The sequence below is a fragment of the Psittacula echo genome (genome assembly GCF_963264785.1).
Source record: "Psittacula echo genome assembly, chromosome: 1".
Taxonomy (NCBI): Eukaryota; Metazoa; Chordata; class Aves; order Psittaciformes; family Psittacidae; genus Psittacula; species Psittacula echo.
In genome coordinates, this window is record NC_137735.1 from 6,141,043 (window position 1) to 6,159,904 (window position 18,862).

An 18,862-nucleotide genomic window follows, 5' to 3' on the forward strand; every position below is an offset into this window, starting at 1 on the left:
CATGCAACCAGAGAAGCAGAATCAAGCCTCTGACTTTTATGATGCCCCTGATAGCCTAAGCACTGCAGGTATATTTTAAGCAGCCACCCCTTGTGTGGAGGAGATTGACAGCATTTGGGATAAGCCTGGAAACACATGGCATATTTTAAATGCTATAGTTAAAGAGACACTGTCAGCCAAGAGCACCCCACCGAGCTCGTGCTGTGCTCTTTCCCCAGTGCCTGCCCAAGCACTAAGGACCTTGAGAGACACACACAGACATAGTGTGCCTGACTGATAGCTCAAAACTCAAATTGCCCCAAAATAGCAGCTCTAAACTGAAACTCATTTGCCCCTTTTTATCCTACCTATAGTGCACCAAGAAAGTGTCAGTGGTGAAAAACAGCACTTCAAAAGTATTTCGTGTCTTATTTGAGGAAAGATACATTTGCTTGAAATGAATGTTTAAAGGCAGCAGTGTCCCTTTAACAGGGCTAACTAAAATATACCACGTGCAGTGAGCTAAGCAGAGAACTTTTCTTTCTTTGCACATAGTTTTGTGATTTCTTTAGTTTGGATCAGGTAACAGTGGCATCATTAAAAGGTGCAACATTAATCAGGTATTATGATAAAAGAAGATTGAAACCTACATCTCATCGTACTGCTACTGTAGGCAACGGATTGAACAGGCACCACTTGTCACGGAAGAAACGTGGACTATTTAGTATGTCAGTAATGCAACCATTTCTCATCTCCTAACACGCAAGGGTTTATTTTGGGCTGTACAAGATTAGCAAGACCTTGTTCTGACTTTCACGCTCTTGCCGTAGTCAGGGGAGGAGAAATGAGAAGTGGAGAGGGGAAATACTGACAGGGAGGAAGCCAAGGGAGAAGGGTGGGAAGGCAGAGGGGGAATTCACCATAGGGGAGACAGTCACAGGATTACCACTATGGTTTTAATGTACTACAAAATGCAGAGTTAAGTGAGGTTTGGGTTTAGTGGGGCTTTACATGGGGGAGAAGTGAACACCCTCAGGCTGTTTGCAGCTTTTCCATTAAACACAGGACATGAGGGGTACAGGGCAAGGGGAGAGGACGATGCTTTCGAGACCAACCCACCTCATTTGTGTGTGGAACATTGATCTTACAGCCTCATGACTGAAAGACAAAACAAACATCTGCAATTTACACAGGTGCAAGTACATCAAAAATATGGGTACACAGTGTAGGGCATCAGGACATCATCCTGACAGGAGACAAGGGGTTCCCTGTGCCTGGCTCATGCTTCATTGAATGAGAGCTTCACTTCTGCTATGCAGCAGCCATCACTGAATTGCCCGTCACTGGGCCATGGAGAATTGTCCCACGCTGTGATTTTAGGAGGGGTTTTGGCCAGGGGTTGTGCAAAACCCCACTTCTGAGGTTTACAGGGGTAGTTCTGCACAGAAATATCTCCACTGACATCAGTACTGCTCTCTAAAACACAGCTTGAAATGGAAATCAGACTGGGATAGCAAGGACTATGCTCTGTGTGATGAGTTTAGTGGGTCTGCAAATCTGGTATTGTGCCTTGATAGACACAACAGGGGCTTATCATCAGGCTTGCACAGGAAGGCAAGAAACCTTCATAACTCACTTTGCCAGTAACCAGATGGTCAAGTTTAAAGTCAGTAACAGGATACATGTGGGAGCTTCGACAAGCTGCCAGGCGAGCAAAATGCCATTCCTCTACTTACCACCCAGAAATTCAGACTTATCACTGATAGTTCCTCCTCCACTTCCCAGGCTGGCTGGAGAGGCTCTTCATCATCCCACTAAGGATCTGATCCAGAGCAATTGGCTATCAGAGCACAGACTCCAAGCTGACTTTGGATCAGACCCTGTTTCCCAACATAAGTCATCCTAATGCAGCTTTGTTTTCGCTTTGCTCGTTTATCAGCCGCTTGATAAACGCTTGTGTAGTTTTATCAGGTAAAACCAGCAGCGATAACTGGAGTGCACAAGCAGTGTGTTAGTTCAAGAAGGGGAGGCTGAGGGGTTAACTTATAACACTAAAGGTTGGTGAACATGGGAATATGTACAACCTTAGTGGAAAATCTGGATGAAATACTGTGGCTGTGCAGCTTTCGGCAATCAGATCCCTGACAGTTAATGTCTTGCATGTGATGCAACTTGATGGATCAGCTGCAGTTTGTACCTGGAGTCTGGGAAGGGCAGAACATCCATCCTATGGGCTGCCCCAAGCTCTGAGAGCAGCAGCCTCCACTCCCAGCTCTGTTGAAACATTGCTGCATTTCCCACTTAATCTCTTTCCATCTCATATATCCCACAGAAGTTTTCTTACAGCACTTGGGTGGGAATGGAGAATGCCCTGCAGCTTTGGGCATCCTGCACTCTCAAGTGACTCGGTTTGAGGAAAACAGTCACAATTGTCATTAAGATCCCATTGCTAAAGAGCTAATCAGTGATTAATAAGGATGGAACACTCACAAAGATGACGGTTGTGCTAGGAATGGTTATAAACACATCAGCAGATAGTGATACACAGCTAATTGCAAGCTTTGGTTATGAAAAACTCTTGGACTGTGGACCTGATACAATCTTTAATAATTTATTAACCATAACTGTTCCTTAAATAAAGCCTTAATATAAGGGGTGATCTAGGCTTTATCTGCCTATCTTTAGTACTTTATCTGCCTATCTTAAGTCTGGTTTCAAACCTCACAGAAATCAGGGAAAAATCCAGTTCACTGGATTGGGAATCAAATCTTGTGTATTTGTTTAGTGCATTGGACAATAATGAGAGAGATAACAGCTCCTCTTTAAAAAGAAAATCCTGATATACCTTTTTCTGAGCTAGAGGAGGAAACAAGAATGGGATCTGACACTGCAGAGTTAGCCAAGTCTGCTGAGTTGCTTGTTAAGATGCATCCCCACTGTGCCTGAGGAAAGAAATCCACTCACTTGCCATTGTTGAAGATGACAGTGCAGTTGGGCCAGCAGTCATGGTTGACCTGGCAGAGGTTGGGGAAGATTCCCACACCAACAGCCTGCAGTCCTCTTTGGTCACTGAGGGTGAAGCCATTGCAGCTGATCTAGTCCCAAAACATAGGAAGGAAGAAGCATTAAAGGAGGAAAAGCTGAACTCGGCTACATTAAGGATTTCTCAATTCCCACTGATGCTTTAGAACAGGTATATCTCCAGCATCCCATCTCCAAACTTTAAGGAGGACGGAGTGCCTACGAGATCATTGCAGAAGGTAGTTGTAGGAACAAAATCTTTAGTTGGGATAGAACATCAGAATAGAAGCAATTCTATTCTTCTATAGACTCATTCAGATGGACCAACCCAGAGCAGAGCTGAGTAAATGTTAGAGTATTTGCTGCTAATATTCATTTGGGATGTCTACGATTACTTTGTGCTGACCATGCGTTGGTTGCCTTAGATCCACTTCCTACAAACAATGCAGAGAAAGGTCACAGGAAAATGAATTTGAGGCCATTCAAGCAGAGGCCTGGCAGAAAGCAAAGTTCACGCTTATTGAAACAGGTATCAGTTAGAAATTAACCTTAAGAGCTGCATTCAACCTGGTCATGTTTGCTGGGTGGCCCACAGAGCTTATAAAAACCAACTACTACTGTTTGAGACCCAAATCATTTTCAGAATGACTACTTTTGCTTGACATTTATACCAGGAATGAATTATTACACTTTTCTATAGGGTGCATTATCACCACATATGAATGGAACAGGTTTTAGTCATGGACACTACAAATGAAGTGTTTGCAAAGGCAAAATGTGGTAGCATTTAATGGGGTATAATTAAGGTAAATAATTAACTTGGCTGCTAATTATTTTACTCTGTTAATAGTTTTATTTGCTTTCTTAACTGATTCTGTACTTCATCCGTACTTCCTTAGTTATGCACGAGCAAGCTGTGCCAGTCACTAGCAGACAGATCTCCCTGCACCTATTGACCTGCAGGGAGATCTTTTCTTTGCACGGTAGGTACCAAAGGATGCTGTGTCCCCTCCCCATGCAAAGCCAACTTCTCCGCCACACCAGCCATCAGCAGAGGTGCCAGCAAACCACGTGTCTTGTCTCAGCTCACCCTGGTCCTTTTGGCAATGTGCTAGCTGAGGGGTTTAGTGCAGCCCAGGGTACACTGACTTGTACCAGGGCTGAGGCAGAGCAGCTCAGCCTGAACTGGCTTCTGATCATTTCCCTCTTGGCTACACTGAGAATAGAAGTTTGCAGTTAAGAAGTTAGTAATGGGTATTATTAAATATATTTAGCACATTTTACCTATTTTTATTATATCTATAAAACATGCATTTACAATATGCATGGAAAAAACAAATGCACACAATACACAATAGACATCAACGTTTATACTAAAACAGATCTGCTATATTAAAATATATTGCAAGTATATTTACTAAAATATATTTAAATATGCATTTATATGTATTTGATGCAGGTGCACAGATACATATAAATACATAACTGCCAGGTGCACAGGGATGCCCAGTGTGACCTGTGATGACAGTGCAGCACCTACAGTTGAGCAAGCAACTTGCCTGCCTCTTCAGACAGATCAAGTGTTTCAGACCTTGCTCTTGCCATGCCTCAGTTTCCCAGTGTCAGTGCAGAAGTGATGCAGATGGGGAATGGGCAGTATCCAAACCACATGCAGCAAATGCTGGTCTCAGTTATCCCAATAGCTGTGGCCTATTAAGGGCAACAGAGGGATGAGCTCAGACATCCTCAACACAGATTTTCTCTGCATTAAAAGCAGCCCCCCTTTGCTCTCCTCCTCTCCTCTCCAACATACCACTCCAAATACATGAGAGATGTACTGCATGCCGAACTGCTGGCTCTGGGATGGCCAAAACTCGAGGAAGCTCTGCACATCAGCATGGAGCTCCTTCTTCTCCTCCTCACCAAAGTTGTCCACATGGTTCTGCAGGTCATCAATGGAGACCAGGCAGCCCTCTGATAGCCCGCTGCCTTCCCTCTCTATCTTCCACATGATGCGGGCAGCCAGCCTGGCCAGAAGAGAGACCTACGTGTTAGCACCACCACCACCCGCTGCAAGGAGATGGATCAAAGGACCATTGAAATCCACTTCATGGGTGGGAAATTGCATGCAGGCAGACCAAGACAGGCTCAGCATCGCATGGCTGATGGCTGGGAACTATCCACAGGCTTTTGCAGGAAAGGGACATGCAGGGTTTTGCCCCAGCATCTATGTTCTCAACTGCAGAACATAGGTTCCCAGCCCTCCACAATGGCTCTCATTTCCTTAGGGATTCCTCTCATTTTCTTCTGACAGAGCTAAATCAACGTATCCTATAGACAAACAAGTGGGGAAGATCCCGTCTCCTCTTCTACTTTCCCACATACTCCCCACTTTTCCACACCTCCTAAACCACCCCAGGCAGGTTTGCCTCCCCACAGTCAACTGCAGTAGTTTTTGCGGTCCATCATCAAAACCAAGAAAGCAGAAGCATGACCCTCTCACACCCCAGATGCTCCTCCAGGTCTGCATCCCCTCAGCTCAGGGATGCTCCTGTCCTTTCCCAAACCATCTCCCACTCATCTTCTAACCCTGGCCACCCAGCACTTCCTTGCCATCCTGTCCTGTCCCCAGGTTCAGTCCCTGGGGCTCCAGCTCTCACCTGATGTTCTCAGTGGGTGCCTTGCCATGCTTCTTGATGGCAGAGCACTCATTTTTGTGGTTGAGCCAAGCCGCTCTCTGGCAGGTCCGGTCGCAGTAGTGGGCAAACTTGCACTGGCCGCAGCGGTGGAGCCTCTCCTGCCTCTTGAAGCAGGTATGACAGACGACGTGCGTCAGGCTGGAAGGACAGAAGGACCCATTAGCTCATAGCTCAGTGAAGGGCCAGCTCCACACAGCAGGGCTCCTGCCAGCTTTGCATCGCTGCACTGCCCACGGCCATTAAGGATGAAGAAACATCCCACCAGGTTATAGAAGCACAGAATCATGGAATGGTTTGGGTTGGAAACCACCTGAAGATCATCCAGTTCCAACCCCCTGCCATGGGCAGGGACACCTCACACTAGACCATGTCACCCAAGGCTCTGTCTAACTTGGCCTTGAACACTGCCAGGGATGGAGCATTTACCGCTTCTCTGGGCACCCTATTCCAGTGCCTCACCACCCTCACAGTAAATAACTTCTTCCTTATATCTAACCTGAACTTCCCCTGTTTAAGTTGAACCCATCACCCTTTATCCTATTGCTACAGTCCCTGATGAAGATTCCCACCCAAGCATCCTTTTAGGCCCCCTTCGGATACTGGAAGGCTGCTCTGAAGTTAATCCTTACGCACTTGCCCGGTGCTGTTGCTCTTCTGTCTGGCTACGTCAAAGAGACAAATATATTGTTTAAAGGAGGACAGCAATAAAGCATTCCCCAGCTCTCAGCCCTCTTGTCTGCAGCTCATCTGCTCCTTCTCAGCACTGTTAATAGGATTCTTAGCCTGTTCTCATTTGTTCCATGCTGAAGCACCAACCAGCCCTTTGCAGAGCAGAAAGCAGATGCCACATGAGTCTGCGGCTTAGGCGAGCACAAGGAGGAATGTGAAGGCAAAGAGCCAGCCTGAGAGCTTCACCTGCCTGCAAAGCCTCTGGATTTGGCTCAAGTGAACACCCCACAAGTATTAAGGCTTTCCTGGGCCCCACAGGGACCAGGTCACAAAACAGAGCTATGACCACCACCATGCCCAAGAGACTTGGGAAAACACTGGGTGAGAAGAACCAAGCAGAAGCATGGCTCTGAGCCATCCTAGCTGCAGTCCTGAGCTTTCCTTTGGCACACGCATGCTGTAGGAATAAATATATCCATCAGAAGGGCCCAGCTAGTGAGCAGACCAGAGGTCTATCACAGTGAAGAAGACTGATAGATCAAAGTGACTGCATAGCGAAACCCTGGTTATGTGCTGCTTGAAACCAAGATGTTTCCATGGATTAAAAAGCAGCTTTGCTTGTCACTTCTTTGTGCCATTGGGCCAGAGGTTTAGCTGTTCTGGAGACACTCACTTGGCAATTGTGGCTTTGTGTAGGAAATTATATGAGGAAGCCAAAAGACCACCCTCCTTCAAGGCAGATCTTCTCACCATAGAGTGTTTTGTGCCTTCCCCTCCTTCCTTCAACTGTGGCACATCTCCTGCTGTCCACCATCAGGAGACATCAGCACAGAGCCCCAGGCTGGGTGGGTTTGGGGCTCTCCTGGTCCCAGTGACTCCAGACAGATGGTCAGCGTGGATCAGTGAAGGTCTGAGGCTTCCATCCGCTCAGCAGATCCCTAGGGATGAGTGCCGAGGGACAAGTGGGTTTTCATCTGCTCCGGGATGGACAAGAAACACCAAACAGATGAAGATAGAGGAAAGATGAACTCTGAAGAGCTGGCAGGAGCACTGGCTGGGATTGGCGATGGAGTGGGCTGGCTGTAATGTCCAGTTTAGGGAGCAGCACTTGCATTTATGACCACCAAAAGATTGTATAACTAAATCCAGGGGATCTTTCATCTTCACAAGGCTGGTATGTTGCTGAGCAGAGAACATCAATGACTTAGGGCCGATCAATGATGCAGAATATGCCGCCTATGGGGATGTTAAACACTAAAGGTAATGAGCACAGTGCCCGATGTAAGGATCTGCTTTGAGGTCATGAAGTCCTCCCTAAAGCTGGCATCATCTTTAGCCATGTGCTCTTTAATTTACCTAAAGCCTTCCTGCAGATGGGTTGGTGATGCAGATTTCTGCTCCAAATCCAGAAGCCTGATGTGTGTTTCTCTGGTGCCAGCTGTAGTAGGTGATGCTCATTGGCTATTCCTGCCCCTGGCTCTGTGGTTCAGCTGTGAGTTAGGTCATGGGGTAACTTGGAAACACCTTTCAAAAGGAGAAGGCTTCTTCTTTGCAGGACTCCAAACCAGGTTTCCAAGCAGCATCCCAGAGTTTTATGCATGTGACTATAAGACTATAATGAAGGCCAGGGTAGGAATGCAGCAGAGGATGCTGATGAAGAAGTCTAACCTCATGTCCTCCCTCTGAGGGTACCCAGGGTTCCAGATCAAAGGGAAACCTCTCCCACGTGCCCCTTTCAGATGTCCTGCTGTTTGCTTCTAGGACTTAATTCACCGGGAAGGAGGGGGAAACACTCTGGGCTCCTGCCCAAACAACTTTGAGGCTTTCCCCTTGCTCCTAGAGGAGGCTTTTCACTGCCTGATTTGGTGTCCTAAGCTGTCTGCTTCTCCAGGCAACTGCCCACTTTATCTCTGCCTCCAGCCAGGCCCAAGAGTACAGGAAAACTTGAATTCCCATCACTTAGACGCTACTGGTCCCAGGAGAAAGGTTCTCCTCATTGCAAAGATCTCGCTGACCATAGAAGGCTTCATTACCAAAGGAATTGCCCTATAATGTGGACATTATCATTGCCCACAGCCCATAGTGGGGAAACTGAGGCACAAGGCTCAAATGAGGAGGATGTGCCACAAGTGGAAATCAGCCCCACAGCCCCAAGACTGCCTCTCACTACACAGATATACATTTATAAACATATGCATGCATATTTATATCTATCACAGTACAATGAAAACGCACTGTCATTCCCCTGGCAGTACTGTGTGAGCTGCTGACACAATCCACCCTGCACCTTGGCTCCTGCAGGATGAAGAGGACCATTGATGCAAAGCAGGACGACCTGCAGCAGACAAAACCATGTGCAAACATAAGGTTTGGAAAATGACAGTGAGCAATGTCAGAGGGAGCCCAACACAGGGCAAGCACACGGGATGGGGTAGGGGGGAGCGCATCTCTAGGAAGGGGGATGCATCCAGCTCCATTATGTTGAATGTAAGAGCTGGGAGCTGGTGATAAATGTGAGGCTGTGCTCTGTCAGCTGTCAAGTCAGGGGGGCAGAGAGGTGCAAGAGAAATTACACTCCTTATAAGGCAAAGGAGAGCCAGAGAGCTGATAAAACCTGTGCGGTTGCATCGTGCCGGGAAGCACAAGGATACATCCCACACAGGCAATGTGGTTCCCTCCTGCTGCCTGCATGTTTTGAGGCAGTCAGAAAGCAAAGAGGCAGCTAAAGAAGTTTCCTTGGTGAAAGGAATGGCAGCTTGGAAGGGAACACAGTACAGCAAGCCCAGGTTCTCAAATGGGGGCTTGTCCCTCCCAGCTCGCTCTCTGAGAACAGAAAGATACTGCAACATTGGCTTTACATTTTGCTGTTTATCACATAGGGTGTCCAGAGCTTCCAAAGCAAACCCACCCGGTGGAACTCACTGCCTGGAAAGGCCTCATGTCTGAGGGGATGCAGAAATGCACAGAAAAAGCTGTACAAGATGTTCCAGGAAAGGAAAGGAACTGCTCATGTGGCATTGAAACTGCAGCCACAATTACTCACAGGTAATCTGACTGGCAGGTATAAGAAACAGAGCATCTCTCAGTAAACTCTTGTGGGATCCTCAATGCTTAGGAATGGTTTAAAAGAAGACTGGATGTATTGATAATGTGCATTACCAGGATTCCAGAGGCCCAGGCTCAACTCCTGGCACAGTAGAACACCAGGAGTCAGAGGTATTCGAAATCTATTGACTAAATCATCAATGAACATTGCTTGAGCACTGCCTGACCCTGCAAGCACCTAAACCCCCCCAGTGCCCTTAGGCAAACTGCTTTTGTCTCAGAGGAGCTCAGAGATGGACACCCCAAAAGGGGATGTCAAAGTAGGGCTCTGCCTTGGCCCCAGGCCTGGACTTTACACCAGGCTCTGATATCACCTATCCTAGAGGCTGACAACACCAAAGACACCAAAGGATGCAGTGGTCCACAGCCTCCCCTCTCACCCCTCTGCAATGGGTAAGGTGCCCCAAGGACAGGAGGAGCAGCCTAAGGTTAAACCTAAGTCTATAAAACCTTCTCTGCCTGGCCTAGAAAGTGTTTAACACAACCTGACATGGCTCCAGGTAGTGCAGACTTCCCCTTCCTGTAGATAAAGCAGCCCATGCCCATACGATCAGGGTGCTGCATGGCCGGGCAGCACTGAGGGTTTCTGGAGAGAAACCTGGGTAGGTGCCTCATGGTGTGGCACCTACCCAGGAGCCCTGGAGGTCTGAACCCTCATGATTCAGTGCTCAGCCTCACTTGCTTTAACACAGGGACAATGCAACAGCTTTCTGCTGTGTCTGTCTACACCATGGCCTCCGGGGTGATCTCTGCTGTCTTCCACACATAGTGAGAAATACTTCTTTCCATCCTGCCCAAAAGCAGCATCTTCGTTAGCACAGAGATGTCTCCAGCCCATCAAAGCCCTGCTTTGATCAGGGATTTAGGGCTGACTTGGAGGACAGGCACTACTGACTGACTCACTACATGACTTTCTGGGGAGCCTCAGGTTTCCTTAGCCTCTCATCCAAGCACCAACCAAGCTGAACTCCCAGGGGCTCATGAGCTCAGACATGACATAGATGAGACGCACAACTACTACTAATCCTGGACGTAGCTACAGTCACAAAAGCAATAATTCGATGTGCCAGCCAACAAACACAAGACGGGACAGAGTGCTTTCAACTAAACCATGGCTCTCAGGGAAAACAGAAGAAACAAATAGCTCTTGTGGCTTCTTGGATTGGATTCAGATGGATTAAGATCTGTTGGACCTGCCAGGACAGAGGGCTGAACACTGCCACAAGAAATACATTACCCTCATCTCTGAGATATGCACAACCCAAAGATCGGCCAATCATTTGACATCCAGCACGTCTCATTCACTGCTCTGGAAAAGCCAGGTGAGATGGCTTATAGGGGAAAGGAATAGAGGAGGATTTCACTGAATGTGTAATGGACATGGTGAGAAGCTCACAAACTATTTAATATGAGTTTATTCTGTTCTGTACATTATAGATGATGCATACAGGTGACCTAACTTACACCTAAGTCCACCTGCTTCATATTTACTATTGGATGACATCTCTCTGCTCAATGTCCTACAAAGGACAGCATAAGAATAGCATAAGATGTAGGCAAAGTCCACTTGGCTTTCAAAGCAGAGACTGTAACACATCCTAAAACACAACAGCCCAAGGAAAGTCACCATCTATTTCAGCACTGAAAGGAAAACGGAAGTATTCAGTAGCTGAGGGTACCTATACTGTTGAATTGTCAACACAAGAACAGTTTTGCTCCTTTAAAAAGAGGGCTGGAGCTTAGTACTTTCATCATTAAATGTCGGGGATGACACATCCTGGTTTGTCTGGTTGGAGTGGAGGATTTATTTTAGACTCTCTTATCTTTAGTCTTCCATTACAAGATTTCTCAGCCTCCTTTTAGAGGTATGGGGGTGCTTGTCTTCAGAAAAGCCAGATTTCCTCCCAGGTTTTATTGAAGCTTTTATGAACAAATGAGATTAGAATTTAAAAGGTCAAACACTAGAAATATATAAACAATGTGAATATGAGCCTTGGGTGACATGGTTTAGTGTGAGGTGTCCCTGCCCGTGGCAGGGGGTTGGAACTGGATGATCTTAAGGTCCTTTCCAACCCAAACCATTCTATGACTCTATGAATGCATCAGTTCTCAGTTTTTACCAGTATCAGCTCACAAAATGTACCGTAATCTTCTCAGAGTCATCCTGTAATGGAAAATTCTGCATTTCTTTACCCCTAGGTCATCCCAGCTCCATGGAGATCCCCACATTTCCCTTGGAAGATGCTTTGGGCCTGCTTCATGCATCAAAAAGGAGCACAACTATTGCATGATCTCTTGTTGTTAGCTACGTGCAGATCACTCCTCAAGTAGATGTTCAGGTGATCTTGGCTTTCTATCACATGACACTGTTTGCCTTGACTACTGTCTCTCAAACCCCGCTGGTTAAAGAGCAAACCTGCTCTTGATGAAGGCTCTCGGAGATATATCAGGCATCCCCACGCCCGTAGGAAATGTAAACTCTTACAGCTTGAGAGCCAACTGACGTGCCAGAGGAGAAGGTCACATACTGTACATTGAACCCAGGCAACAGAAATGCCATCATCCCAAAGGTGAAGAAAGGAAGCCTTCAAAGAGAAAGTGAGGAGGGAAGGAAGGATTAAACCCCCACATGTAAGCAGGGCACTAGAGAAAGCTTCAGTGAGAGATAACGTCAATGGGGAATGCACAAGGGCTTTGCAAATTGAAAAATGACCCCACCAAAGGCAAAGAATCCCTTGAGAAGATATATTTACGACCTTCTACATCTATTTTAGGGCAAAGCAGGCCTGACACTGGTGTTTTCTCATTGTTATTTCAACTTGATAACAGCAAGGCTGATTCAAACCCAGATCAGAGTGTCTGCACTTTATCCAAACAGCAAAATTTCACACTGAATTCTACACCCTCTTTTAATCAGTATTCACATTCTCTCTAAACAGCCTGCTTTAATTCAGGCAGAACAGGATTGATGTAGGAGTCAGGATCGGGTAACCATAGTGTTAAAGCAAAAGGTTGTAGAATCAGAATAGTTTGGGTTGGAAGGGACCTTTAAAGGTCATCTAGTCCAACCCCCCTGCAATGAGCAGGGTTAGTTTGTGAGTCATACCCTGGCCTTAAAATCTAAGAAACTATGAGCTGGCAGATGCCTGTAGGAACTTTCTTTAGCTTCACTTTGAGTTTTACGTACTTCTGGACTAAAGGTCTCTGGCACTGGGTAAGAGACTGCTGCTCAGATGACCATCACAGTGCTAAAGAGTACAAGCCCTCGCTTGCAGATTTAGACACCTTAATGTGCTCATCTGTACCCCCAGTGTCTAAGCAGAGATTCCATCATAACACTCGGTGGGGTCTGGAAAGTCACTCAGCTTAAAGGTAGGGGTCTGTCAGTGCACGTTATAGAGCTCCATTGATTCTAACAGGCTCTTAGGGCTGGATTCACTTGTCAGGACATAGGAGCTTAGTGTTATTTTAGGGTCTGTGGGGACATCTGGCCTGAGACGAGGTCTGATTCTCATAAATCCTGGTTTGTACCTGTCAGCCCTAAGAGGATGTCTCAGACACCCTGGGGCATCTCAAATGACATTAAACACCTACAGCAACTGAATCCTGCCTTTAGCTCTACGCAAACACAACAGACCTTAGTTTTGGGTGTCTTCATTTGCAAGCTGAGCCTAAAAGCATTTTGCTGGACATCACCCTGCAGGTTGGTGCAGCTGAATTGATGAATTGCTCAGGGTATGATGGCATTTTATAGATTGTCAAACAAAACATTTCTCCTTTTCCTAGCAAAAAAAACCCTTTCAACAGCTCCTCAAACTCAGCAACCCTACCGAAAGGCAGGCTTTCATGCAGTGAACTTGGGTGACAGCCTCAGGTCCAAATTACTGCAGCAGCTCCTCACATCGTTATATAGAGAAGGGTCTTTGCATCATGTAAGCCCAAAGCATAGTGTATCCACGCTTTCTGCTGTGAGTAACATTGGCACCAAGATTCATTGTTCAGGTTCCCTAGATCCCTGTACAGTCAGGGCAAAGAGGTTGTTTCTCAGAGCATGAAAGGTAGGTTTCTGCTACACAACAGCCGTATGAAGGAGGTTCTCACTCACACACCTGAACTTAAACACCTATAGCAGATAATGCAAATATTTCGTTTCATAATGATGTTCTTCACTGACTCAAAAATGATCAGCTTTTATGATCATCTCTTGACAGCCTTGTGCCTTGGCACAAATGCAAGCTGCTTTCCATCCTGTAGTAGGGCCAAACCAAGAAGTAGTTAGTAGGAGCAGAGCTGCTCCTATCAACCTGAAATAGAGACCTTCACTTCACCTGCTGTGTTGCCACATCCCATGCAGTCATGCAGGAAGCACAGTGTGGCCACCGCAGTATGACTGACGTCCATATACATCACATAGAGAGCTTGATTTCAACAGCAAAATCAGGGGCAGGATTTGAGGGGCTCAGCATCCACACTGGAACCACACTTCCCAAAGGACTGAGTTCTTCAAAGGGCTGCAAAGCACAGACCAGCTCTGCACTCTAATGATTCTGTGGTAGCCTTTATATATAAAAGAAAGCTGAGCTCTGGAAAATCTGGTCACGTATTTGGTGGGACCTGGGCCAAAAAAGTAAACCCACCAATCGCTCATATATGAACCCCCTTTCCATAATGAAGATGTTGAGTTCAATTAGGATGAGACATGCTGGATTTTGAGTTTCCCAATGCAGGGCAAGACCCTTTTTAATAGTGTAGACTCAACATTAATTTTAGGACCTATAAATGTATGTTAGTGGGCAAGGAGAAACACATGCCTCTTCAATGGACTGTTCATCCATACAGAGGCAACAGTATTTCTTTCAGGGTAAAATCAGGTGCTACGGCCTAGCAGGGATTCGTTCCTGCAGGTCCTGCAAGGATCCAGGCTACTCTGATAGCAATCAAGTCAATGGGGTTTTATGCAACTGAATACCCTGGGACAACAGTAGAAGATACCTTCAAAACTAAAGCCGTGTGTGTGCAGGAAAAGCATCAGGGCAGTTCTCATAAGAAAAATGTGTGTTTCCATTATATCCCTTGCTAAGCACTAACCAACAAGCATTTAGTTGGCACTGCCTGCTTCAGACATTTTGCGAATTCATTTGTCCACTGATATATATGAAGTGCTTTGGTATGAAATGTGTCACGGGAGGGTAAGAGTCCAATATGGTTGCATAGCAGCACAAAGAAGAACCAGTGAGATGAGAATGAATGAAGCCATCCCCATCCCTTCAAGTCACAGAGAAGGGATGTGTTTACTTTGCCTCCTCACTGCTCAATGTCTGGACCTGCCCTCTGCGAGTTAAATGAACCCAGCCATGGGAGAGAGGGAAGCCCATCTCTCCCCATCCCAGGTTTTCTGTTGGAAACCTAAGCCTAAAACACAGTCTGCAGTGTAAGAGCAGTGAAATTGTAGCTCTTCACTATGGGCAGCTCTACTCTATGCGTGATGCTCACAACAATGCACATAGAAGAAAAAACAACTCCCAACCAGCAATGAAAAGTCAGAATGTTTTCAATGGTTTAGAAGATAATGAGTACTTTTAATAAGGCATGTGGGAGAAATAATTGTCCTTATGCACTTCCAAAGTGAACGGTATCACAGTAAGATTCTAGCTAGTGACACAAGACCTAAAAGGACACATCAAGGAGAGATGGTTTTGTCACTAAGTCCTGTAATTAAACTCAGGGTTAAGAACTCAAGAACTTAACATTTTAAATTAAAATTACATTTTTAATGTGAGCTTTTGCAGTGATGAATTAAAATCACAACTAAAAAGTGTCATTGCTGCTGTTGTAAAGATTCATAAATACATTCACCCACTGACAGTGAAAAAGTTAATGAAAGACACAAAGAAACTTATTTCCTGCTCTGCCCATTTAATCCTCAATTCCCTGCTGTTGCCAGCTCACCCAGTAGCACAGAATCAGCTTCTGCTACAAGATGACTAGGATTAAAACAGCAGCATGAGCATTACTTGCGCTCTAGATGTTGTTAGAGGAGCTGATTCCATCAGGGTAAGCTCAGCCAGGCAGAATCACTCTCTGCCTATTTAGTGTGCAGAATATTCACTAGTAACTGACAGTTTGGGGCAAAAATTCAGTCTCAGGACACACCACGACACCTCGGAAGAATGCTCCTAAATATCCTAAGCCCAGAATAAAACACCCAGCTCCTCAGTTTAAAAGTTTGGGGCAAATTGTTCTCAGTTAGTGCATTATAAGGCAGAACAAATTCCATTCATGTCTGAGGCTTTATTCTAGATTCATTCCATGGCAGATCAAGACAGAAATCAGTTCTCTGTGTCTTTTAGCTTTCAAGGTATTTAAGTGAATCTTCCAGTGCTTTGAAGGGCAGAAGCGGGCACCTACCAGCCACACCAGCAGCACAGTTTGACCGAATGTTATTCATCCTTGAAACAAGCAGTAAGAAATAATGCATTTGCACCAGAATTCGGTTTCTGGCTGCACCAGTGCGAACACAAAACTTAAACCCAGTCTCGTGCAAGAGTGAAAGCAGAAACCTGTCTGCAGTTAACTCAGCTAGCTATAAATATAACATCACTTTAACACACACGGTATCACTCTCAGATCCCCACTAGCTTCTAGTTTGAAGGCAATGGGCAATGAAGCTGCGTGTACAGCTGGGAGGTGCTACAAGTGAGCAGAGCACAGTGTAACTTGATTTTGTCACGCATTATGCATTGAGGGCTTCAGCAAAGTCAGTTTGGGATTGCTGTACCTGAATTTCACTAACTCCTGGCAGTTCACTAGAGCGGAGCATGGCCCTGGTTTGGTATGGCACTAAATACACACAACTTTCAACACATTTGGTAAAAGCTGAGGGCATTGAGCACCTTGAAGATCACACCCTGGAAACAGACTGCACCATATTGAAAGTGAAAAAGCTGATCTGAGCCTTAGGAAGCACATTCACTGTGAGCTCTGACTGTGTGTTTACAGAAGTGCTTCTGACTCCCTTCACACCCTCCTCTGATGTTGTCCAGATCCTTCTAAACTTTTACATGCCCAGCCAGATGAAATTCTGCATCAAGATTCCTTCTGGTCTTTGTTTTAAAGTGCTTTTTCTCTTACCTATCAAACACCACCGCTGCATAGGCTGGTTCCGCAAAGATGACATCCCCGGGCAGGAATTCCTTCTGGGCTTTCAAACCCCTGCCTTTGCCTTCAGACGTGAACACTTCAACCGACTCCATTTCCCCTTTGGTCATCCCAGGGACCCCAAGGCTTGGAAGTGGGTATCTCGGAGCAAGCCAAATCTCCTGTTACTCCTGTCAACTTCAGCGTCCTGCTAGATCACGCTTATAAAGGGGCTGGACTCCCCCCACTCCTGGCCACACCGTTTCCCATAGGAGGACAAAGGGGTGGAAGCAGGAGGGGCAGGAGGCGAAGATCCTCCACGCAATATCTCCAGACTACGTAGGGAATGCACAGGGCTGGGACTTGTGCTTCATTAGGAAACCCCTCTCTGGAAAATGACGTTTGGAATTGTTTCTCCCAGCCACAAAGAGTTGTATATGTTATGGCTCAGATTAATTTATACTCTCCCACTGGAGAGAGAATGTATTCTCTTTGCAGGGTATTTTTAGCAGCCACATGCTTCTGTCTCTCAGGAAGCAACAGCTGAGACAGTGGGACAGGGAGGGCTGGTATGCATATTTCCGACCCCTTTCCACTGTCATCTGGCTTTTTCCAGAAATTAAACAATGCTGCTTTATTTTTACCATCTAGGAGATGGAAAGCGTGTTTAGAGGCAGGGATAAGAGTGAAACACATGCCTTGAAATCCTCAGCATCATCTGTCGCCAATGGAACCTGCAAAAGGGCAGTCATTTCCCAAACGGTGAATGGGGCAGCGTAGAAGGAGCTGGAAGGACAGCAGCATTTCAGCATGGGCTGCAGAAGCAAGCAGGACATTTTAGGCACTCACACAGTTTGGATGCACTAAACCTTTGCATTTGAGAGCTCTCCCCACCTCCATGAACAAGAATAAATGTCAAACCCAGCCCAGACTGTCATTCAGCATTCCTTTATCATTTAATAGCACTTTGCAGGGCTGGTTCCTGTTAATCTCACCCTCCCACCCCTAGGAAATCTGATGTTATTTCCTCTAAGCACAGCACAGATAGCAGCATTTACAAATCTCTTCCCAAACCTCTCTGCTCCACAGAAAATCTGTCTGATTAACAGCAAAAGTGAGGCACAAAGAAAGAAAAGGTGATTTCTTTCACAGCCAAGGGCATCTTCAATGGATGGTAAAGCATTTGCTTTACCTTGACAAGGCATTATTGCTTGCAAGGGAAGCATCACTGTGCTCTTTAAGACAGGGAACTGCTCAGTATCTGGTGCTAAAAGTTTCTGGCAATTTTCCTTGCCTGCAAATGAAGCACAATACTGCGCTTCAGAGTAAATATCCTGCATTATAGTTTGCCTGTGACTGCCAAGCACAAACGCTATCAACCCACAACTCCATAAATCCAAGGTGATCCAGGTCTTCATGTGGTTATGAGCAATCCTCTCTCAACAACCAGACTCCTCACTTGTCCTGATGAGGGCAAGAGCTGTCGCAGAGCCATCAGCACAAACCTCCCAGTGCTTACGCTGTGCAGTGCAGAAAAGTTGCTACAGGCAATTAGCACCTACATGCAATTACAGTTTTAATGGCAAGGATCTGCTTGTGTGATATATGATGTCAGGATGCTGTGGTCTCATCTGTCAGCCCTGTTTAACTCCCTTGAGTGTAAGCGTCTTGTAGATATGCATGTTTGCCAGTAGTACTTTGGCACCTGAAAATTAGATGCTGATTTCTTTTCTCCCTCAAAAAAATACAGTCTGGAGTATAGCTGTATTGCTGTCAGTCATTAACCACACTAAACATTGCTTCTGATTCACATGACAGAGAGGAGAGGAGAGGAGAGGAGAGGAGAGGAGAGGAGAGGAGAGGAGAGGAGAGGAGAGGAGAGGAGAGGAGAGGAGAGGAGAGGAGAGGAGAGGAGAGGAGAGGAGAGGAGAAGGGAGGGGAGGAGAGGAGAGGGGAGGGGAGGAGAGGGGAAGAGAGGGGAGGAGAGGGGAGGAGAGGAGAGGAGAGGAGAGGAGAGGAGAGGAGAGGAGAGGAGAGGAGAGGAGAGGAGAGGAGAGGAGAGGAGAGGGAAAAGAGAAGAGAAGAGAAGAGAAGAGAAGAGAAGAGAAGAGAAGAGAAGAGAAGAGAAGAGAAGAGAAGAGAAGAGAAGAGAAAAGAAAAGAAAAGAATAACAAAGACTATATATTTTCAAACTAACCAAGTAAAACCAACAGATCTGAGTCTTTCTAGGACAGAGTTACAGGAAACCAGGT

At 46.1% G+C, this 18,862-nt stretch overlaps 1 protein-coding gene across 2 annotated transcripts in view; it reads right to left on the reverse strand.

Annotated features, from left to right (window-relative positions):
- SMYD1 (SET and MYND domain containing 1) overlaps positions 1–16,741 on the reverse strand; it is a gene marked incomplete at both ends in the record, with an annotated part of 28,347 nt that extends 11,606 nt beyond the window's left edge. The window contains 5 exons of one of the 2 annotated variants that reach the window (XM_080632570.1): positions 1,099–1,137; positions 2,944–3,074; positions 4,814–5,027; positions 5,661–5,837; positions 16,605–16,741. In XM_080632570.1, coding sequence (XP_080488696.1) covers positions 1,099–1,137; positions 2,944–3,074; positions 4,814–5,027; positions 5,661–5,837; positions 16,605–16,741 — 698 coding nt within the window. The remainder of the gene's footprint in view (positions 1–1,098; positions 1,138–2,943; positions 3,075–4,813; positions 5,028–5,660; positions 5,838–16,604) is intronic. The other variant, XM_080632571.1, reaches the window with a different exon arrangement.
- Between the last annotated feature and the right edge of the window lie 2,121 nt (positions 16,742–18,862).